Consider the following 27,543-nt stretch of genomic DNA (forward strand, 5'->3'; position numbering starts at 1 on the left):
TTAACAATACTTGATTATAATTCCTGACCAGAAAAATTGGGCGATACAAAGGACAGCCTGGTGGTGTGATCTCCAGGCCTTGCAAGAAATGCTGGCATTTTTATGAAATTAAAATTACTCAGAGAAATCTATTAAAATGAAAATGTGCAAGAGATTGGGCCAACACATGGGGTCAGCAGTCAGCTATGAGAGCAAGTGAGACATAAAGAGGAGAGGAATGGGGGCATAGGATATAGAAGGAAGAATGTCTCTTTAAATTACCCTTTGCTAACATGCAGAGAGAGGGAAATACCTCTCTCTCTCTCTCTCTCTCTCTCTCTCTCTCTCTCTCTCTCTCTCTCTCTCTCTCTCTCTCTCTCTCTCTCTCTCTCTCTCTCTCTCTCTCTCTCTCTCTCTCTCTCTCTCTCTCTCTCTCTCTCTCTCTCTCTCTCTCTCTCTCTCTCTCTCTCTCTCTCTCTCTCTCTCTCTCTCTCTCTCTCTCTCTCTCTCTCTCTCTCTCTCTCTCTCTCTCTCTCTCTCTCTCTCTCTCTCTCTCTCTCTCTCTCTCTCTCTCTCTCTCTCTCTCTCTCTCTCTCTCTCTCTCTCTCTCTCTCTCTCTCTCTCTCTCTCTCTCTCTCTCTCTCTCTCTCTCTCTCTCTCTCTCTCTCTCTCTCTCTCTCTCTCTCTCTCTCTCTCTCTCTCTCTCTCTCTCTCTCTCTCTCTCTCTCTCTCCTCTCTCTCTCTCTCTCTCTCTCTCTCTCTCTCTCTCTCTCTCTCTCTCTCTCTCTCTCTCTCTCTCTCTCTCTCTCTCTCTCTCTCTCTCTCTCTCTCTCTCTCTCTCTCTCTCTCTCTCTCTCTCTCTCTCTCTCTCTCTCTCTCTCTCTCTCTCTCTCTCTCTCTCTCTCTCTCTCTCTCTCTCTCTCTCTCTCTCTCTCTCTCTCTCTCTCTCTCTCTCTCTCTCTCTCTCTCTCTCTCTCTCTCTCTCTCTCTCTCTCTCTCTCTCTCTCTCTCTCTCTCTCTCTCTCTCTCTCTCTCTCTCTCTCTCTCTCTCTCTCTCTCTCTCTCTCTCTCTCTCTCTCTCTCTCTCTCTCTCTCTCTCTCTCTCTCTCTCTCTCTCTCTCTCTCTCTCTCTCTCTCTCTCTCTCTCTCTCTCTCTCTCTCTCTCTCTCTCTCTCTCTCTCTCTCTCTCTCTCTCTCTCTCTCTCTCTCTCTCTCTCTCTCTCTCTCTCTCTCTCTCTCTCTCTCTCTCTCTCTCTCTCTCTCTCTCTCTCTCTCTCTCTCTCTCTCTCACTTGTGACACTTTCCGGCATGTGACACTTTGGCCCAGCTACACCAGCTGACCGATCCGGGTGGCAGAATCCATGCGGCTGATTTTTAATAGCTGTCAGAGAAGACATATAGGATGGAGAACGTTTTTATTTTGAGAATTTCCTCTTTTATATAGGAGTATTTGCAGCTCATCATTTTTGTCAACAAGGCTATGCAACCTTGGTTATTTCAATGGACTGGCAATTGCTACAATGGACGTCAAATGAAGATTCTCTGTCTACGCTGGATATTGTCATTATATTGAGACTTTGTTTGGCCTTTTTTGTAACCCGTTACTCTCAGCCCTTATTTACTGGCCCTTCATCAAATCATTTTAAGTAGCAAACCATAAACGATACCCTGCTTGCACCTCCAGGTAAGGAACAGCAACCAATCAGTTATCCACAACAACAAGCATCCCCATCATGTGTTGCTTTCTAGACACTTTTTCATCCTTCTAAAAGTTTTTTTGTGAATCTGAGACTCTGAATTCCTGTGCGTCGGTTTATTTGTGGATTTTAAGCTCTCTTTGGGGCCCAGAGCAGGTGTGAGTACTACAGGAGCACATTTGACCTCCATTCAGCTTTTAGAGGCGGAAGCATGATAAAGAGCAATAAGAAAATAAAATCCCAGGATGGCTCAACAAACGCTATCATAAGTAACAATGTCAACAAACAGACCAATAACCTGGCTCTCGTCTCTCAACCGAATACCCCAAATAGGTAAGTGGAGATGTGTTTTAAAACCAACCTATTAAACTGATTTTCAATCAGCTGTGATTTCTTCATGGGTAGGAGCTGATCCAGATTCAGCAGTTGTCTGAAAATGTGTGGCTTGAAACATTGGCTCTGAAACAAAGACAGTTAAAAAATATAATTTGTGTTTGTCTCCCCTCTTATGCTGTTTAATTCACTAACCTGTCTGGATGTGAGACTTGTTGCGTTTTGTGTCCCGCTCATGTGCCCGTTTTGTCCTAAAATGTATGTTGACATCGAATCAATGGACTTTTTAGAAGTACAAGGGGGAAGTAAAACTTTTTAAATGGGTTTCAGTGTTTATTTTCCTATGCTGCAAAAAAACATCACTTCTAAAAATCTTTACATATATTACATATAAGATACATATATTAATTGAAGCTTATTTTCGTGATGTATCTTGAGCGCATTTTGTATTGATTTTCTCTTGGTTTTGTAAGTATAAAAAATGATCTCCCCCCAGCGCAACAGAACACAGTATACAAGATACAGTCTATGAAAACAAGTTGTTGCTCAGTTACATATATCTTGTTTTAATGATATTTTACATGTTTTATCTGAAATATAACGCAACAATATTCAATAATAAAGATATTAAAGACATTAAAGTTTTTGCTGTGTAGTTCTATCAAATGAATTAGCATTCATTTGAATATGATTTGCAAAGCCCTTAAAAAGATTTTTTGGCAATGTCACATCAAATCAAATTTATTGGTGAAGGCATCTATAATCATAGTCTAGTCATGTCTGGTTTCATTCCTTTCATGTGAGTCAGTATCCCTGATAGCAATAGTCTAATTATATAATCCATGTTGTATTCATTTATAATGGCCCATAGACCAACTAGCATGAAAAACAAGAAGCTCAAGGGGTTAGTTTTCTGCTGCCTGCAGGGAATAGCACCTGTTGTATCTGCAGTTTACTATCCAAAGGAATGTCATTATCTTGTATAAAATGCAGTCTTGAAAATTTTAACACAACATGAGCTTAAGACAAGTCTTGTCAAAATCAACATGGAGATTGTTTTAATATCTCTGAAGTACAATGCTGGCATGAATTTGTTGAAATATAAAAAAAAACCTCCCTTTGTTCTTGTGAGCTTCATAGCTTTACATTTGGGGCCTAGATTTATTCTCTTGATCACATGACTAGAGGATACTGTTGCTTACTTCATGTCGAATTCCTCTTGTCCCTGAGCCCAGATTAACACTGGTTCAGATAACATTACACCTACAGGATCTCCCACATTAAGATGAATGAAAGACACAGTCAAAACAAAACAAGAACCAAGATTAATCTTCAAATAATATTTGCTGTTGGGATTACTTACATTAAACGTATGCTATTAGATTAAATGTACCATGATTATGAACTTATTGTTGCTTTGGTATGCTCCCCTCCGTCCCCAGCTGAACTGGTTGATGTAACCCACTAATTCCGTGGATGAAAGGATTTTTTTGTTCTCTCTCCAATTTACATCCTTTTCTCCTCCCTTTTTCCTCACGCACCATTGTTAGGATCTTCCTCTGCTGTCTGTAGCAGTGACCATTAGCGCATTGCTCTAGCACAAGCTAACTCTTGATACTCTGCAGGTCAGCAAAACAACATGTTTAAAGATGAACAAATAAGACTAACGAGGTTACAAATAAATGACCAAAAACATCAAGTCCAGTTTTGACTTCATTGTGTTTTTTGCATAGTCAAAAGAATATTCAGCATTTAATACAGTAGAAATTCACTCTCTGTGTTACAAGTTAATTAAAACTAAAATAATTAATATTACAATATGAAATATATAAATATAAATCAGAATCTTAAAATAAATACATCATGCATTTATATTATGACATTAGACAAGAAAAGCATTGTTTTTGTGCAAGAAATTATAGTAAAAATATGTAATATAACTACATGAACAGACACATGTGGACATGTGGACTCCATCCATAATCATTTCATTAATGCATAACCAGATATTCACCGCCAACAAAAGTTGTTTTACCTCAAAAATTACTTCCTTCCATCCATCAATCCATTCATCTCCTATATTTGCTTTAGGGCCACAGGAAAGAGCTGGAGTTTACATACAGCATAAATCATTTTTACTTATGTCATGTAAGTGCTTTGACAAAAATACAAGCTTCATATTTCCAGGCCTTGCCGTGTTTACTTTCATTGTAACTACGTTACTGTGACATGTAACTTTCAATTAGAGAAAGCAGCACAGTGAGAAAGATTGTTGTGGCTAATCTGTGACCTGTGCGTATGGCATTGACATTTGCACATAATGGTTGTGTGGGACTGGGTCGAGACTGTCTGGAGGAGCCCACAATGTGTCCGCTCTGGTATTCTTGTAAATTCCATTACGCTCGGACTGATATGCCATTTCCATCCCAACACACTACTACAACTCATCTTCCATTTGTAAACCATTCTTTTTTTTGTCAAAGTCCTCATCGAAGTTAATCATTCTCAGTGTCATATGATCATCAAAATCTGCTTTTTCATTATACTGATCTTGATAGAAAATGAATTTAAAGATAATCACGACACATTTACACAGCGCATGAGGCAACAAACACAATGTCTTCCTACTGTCTGTGCGGATATCAGTACCACAACGTGTTGCTCGCTCCAAATAGACCCTTGAGCTGAAGCGACAGTCATGTCAAGCAGCTGAATGCAAACTCAGTAAAGCAGCTACACACAACGCATGACTGCACTCGTAAATTCAGCACACAGCAAAGAGTCATGACTTCAAAGATGGTGAGCTAAACCCTGCTGAATGCTGACCTTCACTGCATCAGTCACCTGCTTGCTGAGTATCAGTTTAGCTCTGATAAATATTAAGTGAAGAAATCTTCCAAAAACAATTACATTGGTTGTTGTATTATAGAAGGTGAAAATCTGCTGTGGTGTCCAGTGATATGGCCTGGAACACAAAGCTATGGCGATGATCCTGTGGCTTGATGAAAGTCTGAACACAGTCTAAAACAGATTTATGATGCTGGTTTGTTTGTACTGGAAGCAGGCACAGCCACAGGCTTAAACCATTGATTGAACGTTGACAAAATAAATACCAGGAGATTATGACCTCTTTCCTCTCTCCTCTCCCTCGTACAATTGCCTGTACAATTTCCTCTGCAAGTACATTGAAATGGCATGAAAAAAATCCCCAAGCAATCCTACTGTGAACTAAATGAACAAATCTATGAACATCACACATATTATAAACTTTTTGGACATCTCTTTAGTATCCAAAAATAATGCAATGATTTATGAGGCAGTAAAGCCAACTAATTTATCCTTATTTCATCCAAATAAGGTGTTGACGCAGCATTGGTTTTCATCCTGCTGCTACAAAAAAAACAGTGTTTGCCATTTACAAGCAAGATTAATATCAATACACAACACTAATAGTTTTTGCAGCCACTACTTTGATTGTCACATGATCTTTCAGAAATACTCAGTTATTCCTAACATTTGACCGGCTGTGTGTGTTTGATAACTACTGGCTTAGAATTCTGAAAGCATGAATTATTCGATATATTAGTAAACAAAAAAACAAAAAAATCAGCTGACACACAGTCAAACTGAAGACAAATATGGGAAAGAAGTTCTGGCCATTCTACTGTGAAGATCTTGGCAAGATTCATAGGCAGAACTAGACGTGTTAATCGTAGTCTTGTGGCACTAGTTGTTATCAGAAACTGAATACTAGAAAGTTACATGTGGTTCTTTTTGACCTTTCACGCTGGACAGAGTGACATTACATTGTAATTACCAACTTGGAAAAAAAAGGAACATTTTACCATACTAAAATATATTTAAGTACAGTGTATATACACATATACGCTATATCCTGTAAGATTCACAAATAAGTTCTTAGCACATGCCGGCCTGGCTCTTGGCCTTGGTTCAGTTTTAATGCCATAAAGACCCTAGATGGGTAGTAGTGGATATCTATATCTAGGCCCTTTAAAAAGATTTATGGGTTCCTCCTTCAGAAAGGTTACATATGTTTTTGGATGTTTTATGGGCATGCATAATTTACAGTGATTGTATGTGTGCATGTTAAGGGCTTGTGGGCTACAATTCCATGTAGTCTTATAGTAAATGCATTGAAAATGTTGGCAAAGCTTACGCTTATACAAGATGTCCGATTAATGTAATATTTTCAGTAGTATAGTGCAAGTGATAGTTCCATTAAAAGACTAAAAACTCATGAAACACTTTGTAAGGTAAATCAGAGAAGCTATGCTGATTTAAAGGGTGTCATGTCAACACTGCTTGTCCCAAACCTCAAGTGCAAATACAGGGTGTTCGCAGCTTAAATATTGGACTGTGCCTTGCTTACTAGTCACAGCAACTTTCTATTACTTTGACTACGGTTAAAACTGATTAATCTATAACATATCAGATTCAAATCCAAGACAGATTTTTCTTGACAGATTTTATACAAACCACCACAGCTGGAAAATTCTAGTTTTACCAAACACATGAACCTGGAACAAGCTTTAGAAGAATAGGAATTAGATAAGGACAGCTGAAAAGAGGAGCAAGCTGTTTTCAGTTACAGCAGAAAAGATGGTGAACATATCTAAGGGCACTGTTACCACAAAATGCCTTGCCAGCACAATTCTGAAATCACGGGTGTGGGAGAAGGTTAAAGGGGTTGTGTTTGCATGAGGGTGTGTAAGTGTTTATCCGTGTGTGTCTGTACTCTGAAATAGAAGGTGCTGAGGTGCTGAAAGAACTCATTTCGGATGGGGTGACAAGACCAAAGCCCACTTGAACTGAATAAGGAAACATTACCAGCACATTTGAGCTAAAAAGAAGAGATATTCAAAAGAAATCATGCTTTGAGAGGATGTTCTTTCCTCCTAACCGCTAACTAAATCAAACATAAATTTTACATTAATATAACCGTATATTTAAAGGAATAATTCACCCAAAAATTCTATTTAGATTACAAGTTAATTATCCCCAGTTCATTTAAAATGTAGATGAGTTTTTCTTCATCTGAACTGATTTTTTTTTTTGCTTTCTAATCCCCTGCAGTGGGTGAATGAAAGTCCAAACAGCTGTTACATACTCTTATTTGATATTGTTATCTTCAGTGAAAAAGTCCTGAAACAGGAGTGAAATATGCACAGATCATTTACAAGTAAAAACAGTTTGAATAAATATGAACAAAATGTGGTGAGAGGATGGACTTTCTCCCTGGAGGAAGTTTTAATATTGGCTTATTTTGGCCAGACACAATGGTTTAAATTTAAAGCGATGGATTTGTTTCTCATGCAGCTTTTCAGTTCTCAGGACGTTATTTGATAGACTGGAGTCGTGTGGATTACTGTGGTGTTTTTATCAGCTGTTTGTAATCTTATTCTCCCATTCACCGTTGTTGATCCATTGGTGAGTAAGTGATTCAATGCTAAAATCTGGTCGACTGTAAAACAAACTCATCTACAGATGGCATCAGAATTTTCCTGGCTCAAGGAAATGATTGATGGTTTTTGCAAATCTTCTAGGTAAATTACTTCTTAAGTCATATAACATTAATGTACCACCAAAGTCTGCTTTTTATATTAAAGCGTATAATGATAACCACCGTAATAATACAGACGGTACAATATAAAGCCATCTGATCAATTAAAATTCGCAATAAGTTGCCTGTCCATAAAACTTAATTAATAATCACATATAGATGGTGCACAGTGTCTTATACACAAAGACAAACAAAATGAAAATATTAACATAAACATTAGACATACACCCATGCAGCTAATCGTTTTATTTAAATAATAATCTATTTTTAATATAATAAACCAAAGAATGCACTATATGCACTATATGTTTATTCTCTGATCTGACACAGTAAACATAGACATCTAAAATAAGACCCAATGGGTTACATGCAAACTGAAAATACTTGTAGCCTGAGCTCCATCTGCCATGAGGACATCGTGTTATCGTGACCTTTTAAGAAATAAAGGGCTCCTGGGAGAGTCTGTCCTGTAGCGCTGAGTGGTAGGTATTCCCCCAACCCCTGGAGGGCATTTATTCTTCTTATATTTAATTAGTTATCTGTTAACAGGACCCCTCACAATCCATATCATCTGCCCTGCCAGACAAGGACAAATGGTGCCATGCCAGCTGTGGCTGCCCATAACATAGCTACAGTACGAACAAAGTAGTGTGCCACAATAATGCCTGAAGGGGACGGGATGAAAAGGGCGAACAGTTTATCTAACTCTAACGCTCTTGCTTCAAGTGCAAATGACACCTTTCATCATGTCTCTTTTTCTTTCTGTCGCTCATGTTTCAGTGTGTGCAATGCAGCCAGCTCTCTCTCTCTCTCTCTCTCTCTCTCTCTTTGTGCCCAAACTGTTATTGATTGAAACTGGCCCCTGGTGCTTGAATGATTTTGGTCTGTCACTATGCTGGACTTGGACATAAACCAGGGCCAGTGAGAAAGATATGGAAGAGAAAAGAGGGATAAAGGAACACTTAAATGAGTTTGAGAGATTAGAAGCGAAGTGATATTCTCTTTTGTGTCTTTCGCCGCAATTAACTGCTAGTGCGGGGTCTCCTAAAAGCATTATAAGCCTAAATAGACCATAGAAAACCTTGGTGTCAATCAATTCTACAGTCCACCTATAATGTTTCTGGGAAGCAGAGCGCAGACTTGTTCTCTTGGTTAGCTGATCTTAAGTTCTGCACAGTAGATTAGCATGTGGTCAAACACAGTAAATACTTAGGGTGTGAATTTGGTATTGCCAAACTGATGTGACAGAGAATTCGTTTTTTTTAAAGGTAAAAAAAAAAAATGGCTCAATGAGCAAACCTTTTCATTTTCGAAAGAAGTCTCTTATGCTCAGCCTGGCAGCACTTATTTGCTGAAGAAGAAAAAAATATTATATTTATATGTGAAATATTATTGCAATTTACACAACTGCAAATAAAATAGTTTTAATACATCTTATTAAAGTTTATTGATGACAGTAATGATGCACACGATCCTTCAGAAATCGTTTAAATGCTGATGCTGATTTTGAGCTTAAAACAGGAAGTAACAATTCTTAATATTATCAATGTGTGAAAACCGTGATCTTGATTTGATTTTTATATGTGATCTTGATTTGTTGAATAGTAATTTAAAAATATTGTCCTTTTTGAACTTTTGAATTGTAGTCTATAGCAAGTAGTCTATATCAGAAAGGAAAATGTGACATGTATGCTAAAATAACACATTTGGACAGGACTAGTTTTCTAAACTACATTTGAGTTTTGATTCTTATCACCTGAGGTCTGCCATTTTCATGTACCAAATTCTGAAGCAGTGCTACTCTGGGATACTTAAAGGAGCCTCATCTGAAATGATGACCAGAGAGTTATCAGGGTGTTTTCTTGCAGAACTGAAAATACACAATAAAATACACCCGATGTTTCATTGGAGCTGCTGGCTTTCTATTATACTAATCATAATAACATTTAGCCTATTGTAGCGTAAGACATTGCTTGAGCAAGCATGAGCTTGTATAGTTTAACAATTAAAAAAGCTTCTAACAATAAACTGAGCTGTAAATATTCACAGACATGAAAAGGAAATAATACATTATCTTCTTCTTCTTCTTCTTCTTTTCTTCCGCTTATCCGGGGCCGGGTCGCGGGGGCAACAGTCTAAGCAGGGATGCCCAGACTTCCCTCTCCCCAGACACTTCCTCCAGCTCTTCCGGGGGGACACCGAGGCGCTCCCAGGCCAGCCGAGAGACATAGTCTCTCCAGCGTGTCCTAGGTCTTCCCGGGGCCTCTTCCCGGTGGGACATGCCCGGAACACCTCCCTTGGGAGGCGTCCGGGAGGCATCCGGAACAGATGCCCGAGCCACCTCAGCTGGCCTCTCTCGATGTGGAGGAGCAGCGGGTCTACTCCGAGCTCCTCCCGAGTGACTGAACTCTCACCCTATCTCTAAGGGAGCGCCCAGCCACCCTACGAAGGAAACTCATTTCGACCGCTTGTATCCGGGATCTCATTCTTTCGGTCATGACCCAAAGCTCATGACCATAGGTGAGAGTAGGAACGAAGATCGACGGTAAATCGAGAGCTTCGCCTTGCGACTTAGCTCTTTTTTCACCATGACAGACCAGTACAGCGACTGCATTACTGCAGAAGCTGCACCGATCCGCCTGTCAATCTCTCGTTCCATCCTTCCCTCACTCGTGAACGAGACCCCAAGATACTTAAACTCCTCCACCTGGGGCAGGAGCTCCCCACCAACCTGAAGGGGCAAGCCACCCTTGTCCGACTGAGGACCAAGGCCTCAGACTTGGAGGTGCTGATTTTCATCCCTGCCGCTTCACACTCAGCTGCAAACCGCCCCAGCACACACTGTAGGTCTTGGCCAGATGCAGCCAACAGAACAACATCATCAGCAAAAAGCAGAGAAGCTATCCTGTGGTCACCAAACCAGACCCCCTCCGGCCCCTGACTGCGCCTAGAAATCCTGTCCATAAAAATAATGAACAGGACCGGTGACAAAGGGCAGCCCTGTCGGAGTCCAACATGCACTGGAAACAAGTCTGACTTAATGCCGGCAATGCGAACCAAGCTCCTGCTCTGATCATACAGGGATCGGACAGCCCTTAGCAAAGGGCCCCTTACCCCATATTCCCAGAGCACCCCCCACAGGACACCACGAGGAACCCGGTCGAATGCCTTCTCCAAATCCACAAAACACATGTAGACTGGTTGGGCAAACTCCCAGGAACCCTCCAGCATCCTGGAGAGGGTATAGAGCTGGTCCAGTGTTCCACGTCCAGGGCGAAACCCGCATTGTTCCTCTTGAAGCCGAGGTTCAACTATCGGGCGGATTCTCCTCTCCAGTACCCTGGCATAGACTTTCCCAGGGAGGCTGAGAAGTGTGATCCCCCTATAGTTGGAGCACACCCTCCGGTCCCCCTTCTTGAAAAGAGGAACCACCACCCCCGTCTGCCAGTCCAGAGGCACTTTCCCCCGCGTCCACGCGATGCTGCAGAGGCGTGTCAGCCAAGACAGCCCCACAACATCCAGAGACCTGAGGTATTCCGGGCGGATCTCGTCCACCCCTGGTGCCTTGCCACAGAGGAGCTTCTCAACCACCTCAGTGACCTCAGCTAGGGTAATGGTCGAGTCCCCGGATCCCGGCCTCTGCTCCCTCAGTGGAAGACGTGTTGACGGGGATTGAGGAGGTCCTCAAAGTATTCCTTCCACCGCCCCACAATATCCCCAGTCGAGGTTAGCAGGTTCCCATCAGCACTATATACGGTGTTGGCAGGGCACTGCTTTCCCTTTCTGAGGCGTCGGACGGTTTGCCAGAACCTCTTTGAGGCCGTTCGATAGTCATTTTCCATGGCCTCCCCGAACTCCTCCCAGACCCGAGTTTTTGCCTGCACAACCACCGGGCAGCAGTCCGCTTGGCCCACGGTACCTGTCAGCTGCTTCAGGGTCCCTCGGGCCAACCATGCCCGATAGGACTCCTTCTTCAGCTTGACGGCATCCCTTACTTCCGGTGTCCACCATCGGGTTCGGGGGTTGCCGCCACGACACGCACCGGAGACTTTACGGCCACAGCTCCGGACGGCTGCGTCGACCAAAGAGGTAGAGAACATAGTCCATTCGGACTCAATGTCTCCAGCCTCCCTCGGGATCCGTCAAAGTTCTGCCGGAGCGGGAGTTGAAGATCTCCTGACAGGGTCTCTGCCAAACGCTCCCAACAGACCCTCACGGTACGTTTGGGCCTGCCAAGTCTGTCCGGCCTCCTCCCGCCAACGGATCCAACTCACCACCAGGTGGTGATCAGTTGACAGCTCCGCCTCTCTCTTCACCCGAGTGTTCAAGACATGCGGCCGGAGATCAGATGATACAACCACAAAGTCGATCATCGACCTCCGCCCTAGGGTGTCCTGATGCCAGGTGTACTGGTGGACACCCTTATGCTTGAACATGGTGTTCGTTATGGACAGACCGTGCCTAGCACAGAATTCCAACAACAGAACACCACTCAGGTTTAGATCGGGGGGGCCGTTCCTCCCAATCACGCCCCTCCAGGTGTCACTAGCATCACCAACGTGAGCGTTGAAGTCCCCCAGCAGGACGATAGAGTCCCCGGTTGGAGCACTTTCCAGCACCCCTCCCAAGGACTCCAAGAAGGCCGGGTACTCTACACTGCCATTCGGCCCGTAGGCACAAATGACAGTGAGAGTCCTCCCCAACCCAAGTCGCAGGGAGGCGACCCTCTTGTCCACCGGGTTAAACTCCAACACATGGCGGCTAAGCTGGGGAGCTATGAGCAAGCCCACACCAGCCTGCCGCCTCTCACTGCGGGCAACACCAGAGTAGTGAAGAGTCCAGCCCCTTTCGAGAAGATGGGTTCCAGAGTCCAAGCAGTGCGTGGAGGTGAGCCCGACTATCTCTAGCCGGTATCTCTCAACCTCACGCAACAACTCAGGCTCCTTCCCCAGAGAGGTGACGTTCCATGTCCCTAAAACTAGATTCTGAGTCCAGGGGTTGGGTTGTCGAGGTCCCCGCCTTCGACTGCTACCCAAACCACAAGGCACCGGCCCCTTACGGTCCCTCCTGCAGGTGGTGGGCCCACGGGGGGATGGCCCCACGCCGCTGTTTCGGGCTGAGCCCGCCGGGTCCCGTGGGGCAAGACCCGGCCACCAGGCGCCGCATGCCGGCCCGGCCCCAGGCCTGGCTCCATGGCGGGGCCCCGGCTGCGCCATACCGGGCGACGTCGCGACTCCATTCCAGGTCTTTTCCATAAGGGTGTCATGTCATAATACATTATATGATATATTAATAATGGGTTAAAAAAAAGTTTCTTGCCAGTCTTGAAACTAAGCCAGAACACTTGACATAAATTTCACCAAAGCAGAATAACAGCTCTCTTATTACTCTTTCAGTCATGACATTATCAGCTTTCCAAACCGAACTCTTTCTAAAGGCAAGAAGTAGGCGAGTTAGTTAAAGCTGAAAATCAACAACGTTTTATATTATTATGGTAAAGCATCGGTGATGCAATTAAAAAAACTAAAACTAAAACGATTAAAAAAAATCTCCTAAACCTATATCGATTACTTTTTCTTTTTAAAACTGCGGTCAGACAATTGATGTGTAAAAGAAGGAGGTTTAGGTGCAGCGACATTAGTTTGCCAACATCCATACCTTGTGCAGAGAATAAGATAACATCAACATACAGCAATTCTCAACTTCAGCACATCGGATGATGACTGGCTATGATACAGTTGATTTGTTTCATTCTTTCAAATAACTCACAAAAGTATTTATAAGGAACCAAAAGTGTTATTTTACAGTGGAAATGTAATAGTGCTATAGCAAAGTACAAATTCCACAAAACTAAGCCTAAATGTAGCAATCAGATACAATTATTAAAGTACTTACAGCTTTCTTGTCATACGCATTGTGTACCATGGCGCCATCAGTCTTGCAACATTACTTAAGACAATTAAAACATTTAAAATGTGGAAAGCAGAATGTTTGTAGGCCCACATTGTCCCTAAGTGACTTATCTTTGCTGGAAAGTCAGACTAGTCTTAAAAAGGATAACACTGCCATCTTCTGGATATCATTAAAGGGAAACGAACCCATATTTGCTGTTTACAAGAAACCGCGTAAAACATGTATCTTATTAGCAACTGTGCAGAAAGTGCACCGAAATAATTAGACTACTGAATAAAAATGCAACAGTGTATTGTATTGAATCTTACGTTAAAATCTTACGCAAGTGTTCAGGTTTGATTGGTTGTCCTGTTTCGTGGCTCAATTCTGCGCTCGTTTGATCACGTCTGAGTCTCAAGCCCAACGTCCACAGAAAGCGGAGAGTTTCCCTCGTCGGATTTCCACAGTAAGATTTTGCTTAGTAAAGTACGAGGTACGTTACTGTAGTGCATCTCACCTGTGTTGGGAACCTTTCTAGTGTTAATGTGGCGATTTATTTGTGGAATAAAATGTTTTTTCCTCCATACATTGGCGACGGCCACGGACGCCAGAGGCCTGCGTGAATCGGGTCGATTTCGTGACCGATCTGCCCATCAGATCACTCCTACTGCGTGTTTCGTGCTATTATACATTGCTTTTTTACTTTGTTTGCGGCTCAATGGCCACAAAGACATCACCCCACGCAGACTATAGCGCTTCCATTAAAAACGATCGACTCTTGCTTGAGTGGTCAGTGGTTTCGCAATGGAAGCGTTATAGATAATTGTTTGGATATCGTTCCTCACCATCGATTTGTCATTTGTTGATTCTGATGACAAATGTGTTTTAGCAGTCCTTTATCCGATATAGCGTGTCTCATGCTCTCCATCTGCAGTGCGCGTGCTCTAATTTTGTGAAAAGGGGGACTGATGCAGATGTTTGGGTTGTAACATCATCTCGTGTTTCTGAATCGTTCTTCATAATGATCTGAAGAGTATCTCCGATTCGCGTCCAGTTGTTGACATTTTACACAGGTTTAGGCCTGTTATCAGAAATGGCTGTCTGTTACCGTTCAGTGGACATTTTGTGTTCGGTCGCTGGATGGCGGACTCGCGTCTCCGAGTCGGTTTCTTTTTTACAGTAAATGTTCCCTTTCAGCACTTTCTGCAGGGAAACGATAGTTGTTACGTTAATTAGGTATTGGCCTATCAAAGGAATCCAATAATTTACTTTATATTTGTTTTGGTGTTTCACGCTAAAAAATATAATAGATTATAATAGATTCATCTCTCACATGCACACGTGGGTGGATCGTTTGCAGTAAGATCAATAACATGCATGTGGAAAAATTAATTCAGAAATTTTACTTCACTGCCAATGAACTAAACTTATGGCAGTGATCATAAATAAAGAGAGATCAGAAAAGGAATAGTTCCCAAGATTGGGTAATAAAATGAGGTCTTGCTGAACATTATTTATTTTTGTATTGTTTTTTTTTACTTGGTAAAATAGGTGTTGAATGCTGTTTATATTAGAATGTTCTGACACTTTTACTGTTAGAAAAAACTAACATAGAGAGAGAGAGATTGTAGGCCTTTGCTAGTCAAATCTTTGATTTGTTTGTTCTGGACTGAACATCATATGCCTAAAGTAGATCATAGAGATCATAAAAAAGCAACCTTACTGCAGGTTTGCCAAGACTGTGTAACAGAACCAGTCCAGTTGGTACTCAGAATAAGTCCAGTCATGTTCCAGTGGAAACTGGCTATTGAAATAGTGTTCCAGGGGGGTCGAAAAACTCCTTGCAGGGTGTTCCAGGGGAATAGGGAACAACAACCCATGGCAGGAGTATAAAAGTAGCCCAATTCCACAGGAAAAACAGACTTGGCAACACTGCCTGAGTGCTTAGTTAGAAAATGATCTATTTCAGTGCAAACGTTCAGTGCAATAGCTCTGTAGTTTTTTTTGTTGTTTTTTTTTAAGAATCTTCCCTTATGTAATTTATTTAAATTTTTTCTATTTTCACAAAGAGAAGTCACCTTAGTAATCTTTGTTGACCGGGATGGACAATATAGGCATTCCAAACTGTAATTACATCACACAAGCACAAACTTGACAAGTCAAAGTACTGCTGACAGCTTATTAATAAAGTTCAGTTGCTTAATATCTTTAAACTTTTTGGTCTGGCCTATCGTGTTATCCTGTGTTGAGGCACGTTTGTCCCTCCCTGTTCACATTCAGGCAAAAAAAGAACCCTACTAAAACTCATGCATGGAGGTTGTGTGAAGGTACTCCTAAACTGTGATATTATTTTGCTTTGTCTGTCTTGTCCTTTTTGCTTGCTTTTTTTCTTCTTCAGTGAAGACATGGAAACCTGTTAAAATCCCTTTGAAGCTGGAGTTTTGAGATTGTGTGACAGAAGAGAAAATGGTCGCATCCGTTTTGTCATTTCTGTGTGAGGACATGAAGACAACAAGCCAATAACCCTATCTGTGTGTTTTTCCCCTAATTTTTCCAGCTTTTCATTGTTCTTGGAAAGTTGTGTGCCCCCTGTTGCATTGAGGCATTTTGGGGGTCTGCCGCTTTAGGCCCGTTCCCCTCCAGTTGGCACAGATAAAGACTCAGTTGGCACTGCACCAGCTGAATGCAATTTCTGGCACAAGCGTCACTCCGCCGGCAATTGCGTCACCTGCTTTGACCTTGCTCAACTTGCTCAAGGTCACCATGTCGCATCCATTGTATAATCCCCGTGGAGGGCAGTTCCCCAGTGGTCAGAGACCCATCGTGCCTGGCCAGTATGGTCTTGGAGCACAGCCTCGAATGGAGCTGGGGGCAGCCCGTCTTGGCCCGGGTTCCATATCTGGTTCTCGCGGGGATTGTTGGGAAACCAGCCCTTCTCCTTGGGCCAACGCCAGTCAAAGATTTCCACAGATCTTGAAGCTGCCATAGACCGGAATCTTCGGGGAGCCCGCGAGGAAGTTCGCCTTCTCACTCAAATGCTCCAGCAACCCAAAAAAGCAGATCCCAGAATGAGAGAAGATGCAAGGGATGAAGTGCTTTCCTCCAGCAGCGGCTTTTCAGGGACTTCACGATCTGATGAGGTGGACTGGTCCATATACCAAGCTCCAGGCAAGCTCTTCTCATCCGCAAGTTTGGACCGTCCTTCCAGTTCTTCGCAGCTGTTCCCGTCTGCAAGTTTTGTTGGAGGGTCAAGTGGTTTGACAAGCCAGCCTCCTCCAGAACCTCGACCTTCACGCTACACCTCTGAAAGTGCCAGCAGCATCCTAGCAAGTTTTGGACTCTCCAATGAGGACCTAGAACTTCTAAGCCACTATCCAGATGATCAGCTTACCCCCGACAACCTGCCGTTTATTTTACGAGACATCCGAATGCGTAAAGCGAAGAGGGACGTTGATGCGAGGTCTGAATACAGCAAAGTTATTGACTATGGACATTCTAGTAAATTTGACTATCCTGAGGAGAACCCGGATGGCTATGCAAGTGAACGCCTGCCTAAAGAGTCTCCAAAGTTTGTGAGGGAGGTCTCTGGACCACCCTTCACTGGCATGGAAATCTCAAAGCATCCTCAGTCGTGTCAGCCAGCACCAGGCCCTGTACAAGTTCCAAAGCTTCAGAAACCTCCAACAGTAGATCCAAGACCTACTAAGACGATTCCAGCAAGACCATCTGCTTCCCAGACTATTCTGCAGCCTCCCAGTCGGCCTCCTCTGCAGATACCACCTCAACTTGGTGTTCTACCCATGATGACCATTGACGATATTTCCCGAGGTCCGAATGCCAACTGGATCCCGTTCCTTTCGCCTCCAATCAGTGTGTCTGCCCCGAAGAGGCTTCCAACTCCAACCATGATGAACGATTATTCAGCAGCTACACCAAGAATCTTTCCTCATACATGCTCTCTATGTAACATTGAATGTATCCAGATTAAGGTGAGTATCTTCTTAACCAGTAGTGCCTCTTTTGAAAGCATTTTTGTATGTGAAGGGTGTCACTTCCTGTTTCATTTATTTAAAATGTGTTGGTGAACTTTGAGCTAAAACTGTATTAAAATTAAATAAAATGTCAGAAACCTGTAATGAAATTTTAATGTCTGTTAACTGCAGTTGCTTATTAATTGTTCAGTTGCCATATTGTGGGTTAAAAATGTTAGCCAGTTCCCTGATGTGAATAGAGTAGATAATGACTGGCTGGGAAAAAAAAATGTTTCTTGAATACTTCAAGCCGATTTCAGTTTCAGAAGAGTTCTGTCAGTCAGTTTTCAGGAAACCTTGGGGAAGCCTGATGAAAAAGCATTTTGTTGAAGCCTAGTGTAAGACTTTGGACTGGCTGAACAAAAAGAAATACCATACCTGTTTTGAAGGCAGACCTGATGATTTTCTACAGTGCAGATGAAGACAAAAGGCAGATGGCAATCTCCATCTTCGTAATACCTGAAGCAACACCATGGACATTTGTTGAGAAATTTTGGGAAGAATGCTTTGCTGTGAAAATCATGGACTTTTTTTGTTGTAATGAGACTATAGTGGATTCCAAACGCTTTATCATGTCATAAATTTGAACTTCTATTTTGTTTGTTTTTTCTTTTTGAAAGTTTTTAGCTCTATATTCAAAGTTTTTTGTATCTTTTATGATCAGTTGCACTGTTCATAGCACTATTGGTAATTCACATTGATAATAAAGTGTTTTTGTTTGTTCACAGGACTGGCTTGAACATCAGAATACAAATCTTCACATTGAGAGCTGTAGACGCCTTAGAAAACAGTAAGTGTTTTTTGTGATTGGCTTCTGTGGATCAAGAATTCCAGTTGCGCTTACTTACTGAGTAATTAATGGTAGATTGTACATAGTAAGTATGTGGTAAGAAAATAAAAAATGTGTGGAAAATAAAAAATATTGTTGCCTGTGGCTACAAGATATTTACGATGTATGTACCAGGGAAGTACACATACTGTAAATTTCTTTGGAGAATTTCTTGTTTAACTGCTAACGGAAAATCATGTCATTCTTTTGTTATAATAGATATCCTGACTGGAATGTTGAGGCTGTCTCTGTTTCAAGGTAAATCCCTTTCATATCAAATCCTGGACACTTTTCATCTTAGAATTCACAATAATTCTCTATATATTAAAAAGGCTCTTAAATACACTTGAAAATGATCAATCACCCACAGACCTGAGCCCAAAACAGAACACAGCAGCTCGAAGCGACATGCTCGATCGCACTCGTACTCCAGATCCCCCAGTCCGAAGCGGCACCATGACTCCTCAAGTCGTCGTAAGCGATCCCGTTCACGCTCCCGGTCCCGTTCTCGCTCCCGAAGCCCTAGAAGGTACCGCCGTTCTAGAAGTCGCAGCCGGTCCCCCCATAGGAAGTCTCGAGGCAGTCCTTACAGACGGAGGTCCCGTAGTCCACCATCTCAACGGTCGAGATCTCCAGTTTACGGCAGACGCTCTCCTGTACGCCGTTCGAGCCCCCGCCGGAGCAGCCCCTCCTGGCAGCAGAGATCTAGTAGTAGTGAACGGTTGGCTATGAAGCTCATGTCTTCAGGTAAGTTCTTTTTTGCAGTTCTCTTGCTATGTAATATACAATTTGCTTTCAAATCACTTGGTGTGCTAATGCAATAAGTTAATTTCTTGCCCACAGGTGAGTTTTCTTCAATCACAGACAGTAGTACTTTGAAGGCTGTGGTGAAGTCCTTGGCACCAGCCCTGCTGGCTGAGCTTGCAAAGAAGAAAAGTAGTTCCACTTCTTCCTCATCAAAGGCAAGCAGTAGCAGCAGTAGTTGGAAACGACCGCCTTCTCCTAAGAGAGCGGAGTACTCCAAGTCAGGCAAAACCTCCACCTCAAAGGCCTGCAGCAGTCCGAAGGTACGTCCTCATATTACAGTTACTGGCAGTTTGTTTCTCTATTACTTCTGTCAGGGTTATTAGTAAAGCATTTTTAAAGTAGTTGAATGCAGGTGTATCTGTACTAATAATTAACAATGAAATTTTATTGCAATCTTTGTTTCTGCATGATGTGAAGCAAAGACCCTTGACCCTTGTGAAGGATGCCCCTGGCACATCCTGTTTGTTGAGGCTCATTGGAATTCCTCAAGGGACCACAAGCAAAGAACTGACTGATGCAATTGAGCCTTTTGGCAAGATCTATACTGCCATTCTCCTCAAGGCAATTAAAGAGGTAGAAATAATGTGTTTATCATTTGTGGTTTTATTTTGCATTAATCTCTGCATAATTAGTTGCTGTAAAATTTGGCCTTCACTGCTTTGTAATTCACGTTTTTATATGCGTTAGGCTTCAGTGTGTATGGAGAGAGTGGAGGATGCCAAAGCTTTGCTCAACTGTAAGAACCTGACAATTCGTGGCAACGTTATTAAAATCTGCATGGAGAAGGTATGTTTGATTCTTTGTCAATTCTCTGTAAAGGTAAAGCATACACAGCCCTGACACAAATCCAATTTGTGCATTTTTGTAGGATGCAAGAGAGGATGATGGGAGGAAATCTGTTAAGATCGAAAAACCTGTTAAGAAGTAAGTTTTTAGTACATGTAGTACATTTATATACAACTGTTGACTTTTATTTTTCATGTTTTCGATTATACATAAGTTTTATTGCAAAAGGTTCTTTAAATGGATTTGTGTTATATCACAGAAAAGAGGTGACCACATCAACAAAACCAGCCCAATTAGCAAAAGTAAAGAGTGCACCTCAGCCAGCAAAAGCAAAAGAGGTGACAGGTTCTAAGATGACTCAGTTAACTAAGGCAAAACTGAGCGAAACCAACAAGATGGCTCAAGTTACCAAGGGAAAACCGAGTGAACCTAAAAAGACTGTTCAAACAGCTAAAGCTAAACCCCCTGCAAAGGGTTCAGGTAAGTGAGTGCATCTTCATATGCATTTATTTGCTCATGTCTGACAATCTATATAACATTTATTTGTGTCATTTGGCAGAGACCACAGTTGCAAAAAAATTGATAAAGAAGGTATGTTATTTTTATGTTCTCTGTCTGTTTTTTTACCACTTGTAAAAAAACATTTATTTTGTTAAATCATCTACTGCTACACTCTTTCTTTGACTACAGGAAATACCCTGGAGAAAAAATATAGTTGAGATTACAAATCTTCCAGAGGAAGGGGTTACTGAGGATGACCTCACCAACCTTGCTAAACCATATGGCTTCATTGCAACTCCTGTCATAGCAATCACTCACCAAAAGGTATTAATATTAGGAAATCTTATTATGTTTAAATATTACATTATTTTTATTATATTATTTTAATGTGTATTTTTATACTATAGTTTATTATGTTTTAATAGTTTTTTTTCCTGCTTTTTTAGGCCTATCTGCAGATGCCCAACACAGAGGCAGTTGAAGCAATGGTGAAGGCCTGCTCTGAGACACCAGCTAAATTACAAGACAGAGAGATAACTGTTAAGATGATGATGCAACCTATTGACCTGAATTACACTGTGAGTGTGCACTCCGTCTCTAAATTAAAAAAATGACACAAAAAAAATGTCCACAAAACATATTATGTATGTTTTGAACTTTAATCCAAATTTATTAAACATTCAGTGTTGTCTATAAAAGTCTCAAGTACATTTATACTTGCTTGATTAATGATGCTTAGTATTGACACATTTTTTTATATATCTGTCCCAAAGGAGTCAGTATTCAGAGTCCTAATGGGCATGGAGAAATCACCTGTAAGTAAATGGCAAAAAGATGTATTAAAAAAATTAAGAAACCTGTATGATGTCTCAGACTTTTTTTTTTTTCCAGGAAATTGTCACATTGCCAGAACGCCTTCTCATTGTTGGAAATGTGCCAAAAACACTTGGGGCAATCAAGGAAGTAGAGGCCATAATTCAACGCTATGGTGCCTTCAAGAAAGTTTTGCCTCTTAATGGCAGGGTAAGTGCCCTGTACTTCATTTTCTTTATTATTTTTTTCTCACATAATATCCTGCAGACTATTGTGACTAAACTAATATTTTCTTTTTTTATAATTTTTTTTTATCTGCTTTCTGTTATTAAAGGGAAACGTGAGATTTTAGCTGACTGTTGCAAATTTGTTTTGTTTTGGTTTATTCACAGATTATTTTTGAAATGGAGGATGCTACTTCTGCTAGGACTATCTTCACTCGCTTCCTCAAGTTTCGTTGTGTGGTCCATAACAGTACCCTTAGCTTCAAACTAGCCAAACCAGTCAAGGTAGTTCAGCTATTGTCTGCCATTTACGTGTGTAGCATCACTTCAGTGTTTTTACAATTAATTTAAAATGCAACTAACCATATTGTTATTTATTTAACAGTTTAAAAAGAAGACGGATGCAAAAGGGTAAGAGTGGAGAAATTAAATATTTTGCTTTTGTTTTACGAAAATGGTTCTGGAAATGTCAAAATAATTTTCTCTCTCATGTTTAACTCTTCTCTTAGAGCAAATCCTCCTGGTACAAATGCAGTGACAGTAAAAAAACCCAATACTTTCAAAGTCCAAAAGGTAGTCAATGCAGCAGAAGCTTCTGCTGCAGGTCCACCTGTCACAAAAGACACAGCCCCAAAAACGAATGCTACTGTTGAGGCTAAAGATAGTGAAGTAAGTTTGAAAGAAAGTATTGATGAAATGATGAATGCTGATACAGCTGCAACTACAGTTACTGCAGTTCCCAAAGACATTTCAGTTGACGGATCTGCTAATGCAGAAACAACTGCTTCTGAGAATAAAGCAGTGAAGGATACCCAAGCTGTTAATGAAAATGCTGTGGAGACCCTTGAAATTGAATCTGTGATAAAAGAGCATGAAGCTACATCTTCAGTTTCCACGGCTGAATCTAAGATTGAGAACAAGGAGCTTGAGGTTGAATCCTCTGTTCCCTCTTTAGAATCTGCCATTTCAGCTGAGTCTGGGAAAGCAGAGCTTAAAGATGAATCATCAGTCTCTGCGGAATCTGCTGCTTTAACTGAATCTCCAAACACAGAGCATGAAGATGGATCCTCAGTTCCTGCTTCAGAATCTGGAAAAACTGAACTTGAAGTTCCTTGGCTATTTCCATTTTAGAACCTGCCGTTTCAATGGAGTCAACAGAAGCAGAGGAAGAATTGGCTTCCTCAGAAACTTCCATTGTAATAGAATCAACTGATCAAACAGGGCCATCACTTAAGAAAAATGTTGAAAAGGCTGAAGATGTTCCCAAAGAATTAGTTCCTGCATCTGTGGAAGAAAGCAAAATTGACAATTCAAAGTTGGAAGGTAACGATAATGTTGAGTCCAATTCCGAAATTGTTGCTTCAGCTGTTAGCAGTGAGGAAACTGCAGTAGAGGCCATGGAGACCCTAAGTCCAGAAGAATCTACCAAAGGCACTGATGTCAAAGATGATGTTTTGGAAACCCACAAGCTCAATATTAAAAACGAGGGCCAAAATAATGACTTGGAACCAAATGTGGAACCAACCATACATCCACAGTCTAGTAATGAAAATGTACCTGCTGAAGAGCATGTCCCTGCAGCTGTTGAATCTGACTCTCTTCCGACCTTTGATCCTGCCTCTGACCTACCCACCACTTCCAATCAAGCAGTCAGTGATTCATCTGTCACAGTTACATGTGCCTCAAATAGTCCTCAAACGGGGATCGAGCCCTTCCAGATTGACGACAATTCTCTGGACTTTCCTCCGGTTACGCAGGAGATTTTGAAGGCCCTTGAACTAGCTGTTCATCAGTGTCGCTTACAGTCTTCGTTAAAACGTGCTGAAGAAGAAGCCAGACAGAGGGCCGAAATGGAAAAGAAAGCTGCAGAGAAGAAAATCACAAAAGGCCCGTCAAGCTCAAAGAAGCCTGCTCAGTCAACCAAGAAGACCACTCAAGCTGAGAGCAAAAAGATTCAGACTGAGAAAGAGAAAAAGTCTCATAACTCTGGGCCAAAGAGTAAGCTTGCGGACACTTCATCCCCAGAAAAAGAGTCAACATGTAGACACAGGAGCAGAGGTGATTCTGAAGATGATGGCCTTAGCACAAGGCGTGGCGGGTCTTCGGGGTCCTCTTCCTCCCGGAGGAGCAGGCGGGAGTCCACTCCTCCATCAAAGCGTTTAAGGGGGCATGATGCTGATTACAGGGTGAGGTGTACCAAGTATATATAGCTATTGTTTTAAGACATTTGAAACAATACCTTGATATTTCTTATTAATCGCTACAAAATTTTAATCTTTCTGCTTAATTTATTTGCTTGTTTATAGAGTCATAGCAAAACTCACAGCCTTCAAGGAGTCAATCAAAAACAAGGACACCTGAAAAGGTAAGGGTCAAAACTTTACATATGTGCAGTCTAATAAATAAAGATAGGCATTGCTGATTAAGAATTCATGCTTTCCAGGAAAAAGATGACGAACCGTTTCCATTTAACATTGATGAGTTTGTGACCGTTGATGAAGTAGGGGATGACACAGAGGACACTGTGGTCTCAAATACTGAGTCTTCAGTCAAGGATGAGAAAATTGAGGATAAACCCGATTCCCACTTCATAGTGTCTCTTATTACCGAGTCAGATCCAGCTGGTGAGGCAAAACAAACTGGCAAGACTGTTGCTTCTGAGATAGGAAAACCTGAAGTTATTGAATGTGCAGGTAAAATAGATGCCAATATTGAAAAAACCACAACAGCTGTAGAAGTTGTTACATCTCCAAAGCCAGAAGAGCAAGATTCTCAGAAAGAGAGTGCTGATAAGCCACTGGAAACAGACAGGATGGAAACTGCTGTTGTGAACGAGACAACAGAGCCTTTTACTAAAGCAGAAAATGCTTCAGCAGACATGGACAACAATGTTGAGACTCTTCTAACTATGAAAGAAGGCACAGGCATTGAGACTTTGGATGAATTGGAACAGCCAGTTTCTTCCTCTCCTTCACAAAGGAACTCTGCCCACCAATGTCTGTAGAAACCTTAGAAAAATCGGAAGATGTCCATCCTAAGGAGCCTGAAACCTCTGCCCCAGTGATGGACGATAATGAGGCAACTGTGATCACTGAAATTCCACCCCATGATGCAATGGTCACTCTTGATGAGGTCAGTGAAGGTGAGGAAGATTTTCTCGATGATACAAATGAGGAACAGCATTGAAGGTTGATGATGTGCCTGAGGCACTTGTAGTGGTTGATGAGGTTGGAGAAGATGAAAGCGGGGGTGAAGAATATAATTTGGACAAAGAACTTCAAGGCTTAGTTACACTGGATGAGATTGTTGATGAAGAGGAGGAATTTGATTCATTCAATCCTGAGGTCAGTATTGGTTTTTTTTGTAAAACAACAATCATTAAAGCTATCTTGGTTTGGATTAGTTCTTGTAAGTTGACATGACCTCTGCTGTCTTTCCAGACTCTTGTAACCCTGGATGAGGCCAAGGGTGATGATGAGGAGAATGAGGAAGTGGAGCATAGTGAAGACAGGCCTGCCACTGCAAGCACTACAACACCAACAATACCAGAAGAGCCTGTGAAATCACCAAGCCAAGAAGAGGATGTTTGTGACCTTGAAGAGCTCCGCAAAATGAACTTTGTAACTGTAGATGAAGTAGGAGAGGAGGAAGAGGTTCAACCACCCAGCGAAGATGTCAAAGAGGAAAAGACAGTTAAAAAGAGAGCTACAAGAGCCAAAAAGAGAACACGCCAAGCTCCAGGTGAGTAAAAGAGAGAAAGCAGTTTCTTTGTTATTAAACCCTCAGAATAAATGTATTTTGCAAACTGGCATGTTGGTTGTCTCCTTCGGCAGTGAGAAGATCCACAAGAGGGAAAAGAGGAGCAACAAAGACTGCTGAGGAAGCAGAGGAGCCCGAGGCAAATGCAGAGTGTGAACCAGAGGTAGCTGCTTCCGAAAGCCAGAGTCCTCCTGCAGCTGTCGAATCCATGGATCTCGATGTAAAGCCAGAACTGCAAAAGGCTGAAACAGTAAAAGTTCCAGAACCATCAACTGCTGAGGTCTCTCCAAGGTCAGAAGAAGACAGGATGAAAGCTAAAGATGATGACATCTCTGCAAAGTCAGAAAGTGATGCTGTTGACACACCGATCTCTGACAAAAAATCCTCAGTCAAAGGTATTTAATTTAATTGACAGTTATTTAGTGTTTCGTTTGTACCATTGTTCATACCTATTCCTTTCTTCCATACTTTCATTTGCAGAAGAGTCCAAGCAACGACGGGAGACAGAACCGACACAGGAACCAGAAGTTAAAAAGGCCCGCTCTCATTCCACTGTGATTGAAGACTTCACCTTGCCCCCGTTTAACCCAGACAATCCCATTGGTAGGAGATCCAGTAAAATGATGCTACCATCAGCACCAATATATTGACTTTATATAAAAAGTCTTTGCTTGATAATGTTGTAAATCAAATGCATTAGCAAAACATTAACTCTAAGCAAAGTTAATAAAAAAATTTTTTTTTTTTTTCATGTGTTTCATAGGGGTTGACTTTGTGGTGCCCAAGACAGGTTTCTTCTGCAGACTCTGCTCTCTGTTCTACGGCAATGAGGAAACGGCTAAGAAAAGTCACTGTAGTAGTCTAAAGCATTACCAGAACATGGAGGTACAAGTGAAAATTTAATTCTGAATGTTAACTGCACATTAATTTCTTATTGGTTTATTGGTAGGTCAAAATACCCCACAGATAACCTTTTTTTACAGCTTTTTGAAATTGCCACTTTTAGGCTTTGAGCCAAAATGAACCATTTTTTTAATGTCCGTTTAAAGGTGCCATAGAATGCATTGATACAATTTTTTAAATTGTTCTCTGATATCTGGTATATATATTAGGTAAGGGCAAAAATTCTTCAGAAACGGAAAACAAAATTCTCCAGAAATGTCCATTTACAACCCTAGGATTTCTCCCTAGAATGAAATGGTCTGTTATTGACTTATTTGGAAGGGCCATGAATAATAATGCTGAGCTCTGCTCTGATTGGCTGTTTTACAGTGTGGCTCGATGTTGAGCTCTTCAAACTGGTTGAAAAGAAACACATGTAGGGAAATATATATTTTAGTAATTTCACATTTATATTGTCGGGTAATTATACTGTAAATAATATGCAGGCATGAGGAAGCTGCTATTAATATGCTGGGCCACTGAAACTGCTTCCAAATGCATGATCACTTTTTACTTTCACTTTTGAGATTCGTGATCACACAAACTTTGTTTATACTATAGATCATCAGTACTTACCACACAATTTATAAGATCAGATGCTACTCTCCTTACTCTGTTTATGTGGTAAGTTAAATCTAATGCACTGTAATATAACAGGCTACCGCTAGCAAGGAGCTAACCAACTTTAGTATTTTACTTTATTAGAATGGGTTATTCGCTTTCCGTGCCTTTCTGAATACAGACACCAACCCTTCCCTGCATTCCACATCACCTGCACCATTTATTTCCTTAATCTGTCATTTTCGCTATTGAACAATGGTGTTTGAGGCTCACAGTATGTTATTTCCATGTACAGAACTCTTATTATTCAACTATGCCGAGGTAAATACAGTTTTCCATTCTATGGCACCTCTGCGTACAAATGAATTTTATTATATTCACCTTATAAAAGTGATTTTTGCATAGTTTGTCCCCCTTAATATACTCATACTCTTTTAAGAACTGAACTTGTCGCTTTATGTAGTTACTTTTTTTTTTCAGAAATACTACAAGAAGCTGAAGTCTCAGAAGCAGGAAGGCTGCTCAACACAGACAACGCCCAGTAATAGTTCTTCTGAATAACTATTATTTTTTCCTGTCTTCTCTCTTTTTTTTTATTAATATTAACAGATGGGTCCAGTTGTTTTGTTGTAAAGTTTTATTATTTTTTTTCTTGTTTAGGAAGAAATGCATTGGCTTATGCTAAATAAAGATGACATAATCAGACATGTCTCTTTATATGTATCTAATAAGTTTTGAAATGTCTATAACATTGTAATGTCTACTCTATAATGAAAAATATAATTTTCAAAATGATCACATCCTATGT

The 27,543-nt window shown here is 41.3% G+C and overlaps 1 protein-coding gene across 1 annotated transcript; it reads left to right on the forward strand.

Moving 5' to 3' along the window:
* Positions 1-1,431: 1,431 nt before the first annotated feature.
* LOC122348564 (zinc finger protein 638-like) lies at positions 1,432-27,533 on the forward strand. Its single transcript, XM_043244128.1, is given in 30 exon segments — positions 1,432-2,009; positions 16,040-16,105; positions 16,107-16,390; positions 16,393-17,471; positions 18,242-18,303; positions 18,562-18,600; positions 18,713-19,089; positions 19,186-19,409; positions 19,567-19,722; positions 19,837-19,935; positions 20,018-20,073; positions 20,195-20,415; positions 20,495-20,526; positions 20,626-20,760; positions 20,883-21,014; positions 21,210-21,251; positions 21,328-21,459; positions 21,642-21,758; positions 21,859-21,884; positions 21,983-22,586; positions 22,589-23,659; positions 23,800-23,838; positions 23,917-24,457; positions 24,460-24,651; positions 24,654-24,817; positions 24,914-25,214; positions 25,307-25,627; positions 25,713-25,835; positions 25,996-26,117; positions 27,216-27,533. Coding segments are annotated over 30 exon segments (6,960 nt in total). The 5' UTR covers positions 1,432-1,887; the 3' UTR covers positions 27,297-27,533.
* The last annotated feature ends 10 nt before the right edge of the window (positions 27,534-27,543 follow it).

The sequence above is a fragment of the Puntigrus tetrazona genome, chromosome 7, assembly GCF_018831695.1.
Source record: "Puntigrus tetrazona isolate hp1 chromosome 7, ASM1883169v1, whole genome shotgun sequence".
In the NCBI taxonomy this organism is placed as follows: domain Eukaryota; kingdom Metazoa; phylum Chordata; class Actinopteri; order Cypriniformes; family Cyprinidae; genus Puntigrus; species Puntigrus tetrazona.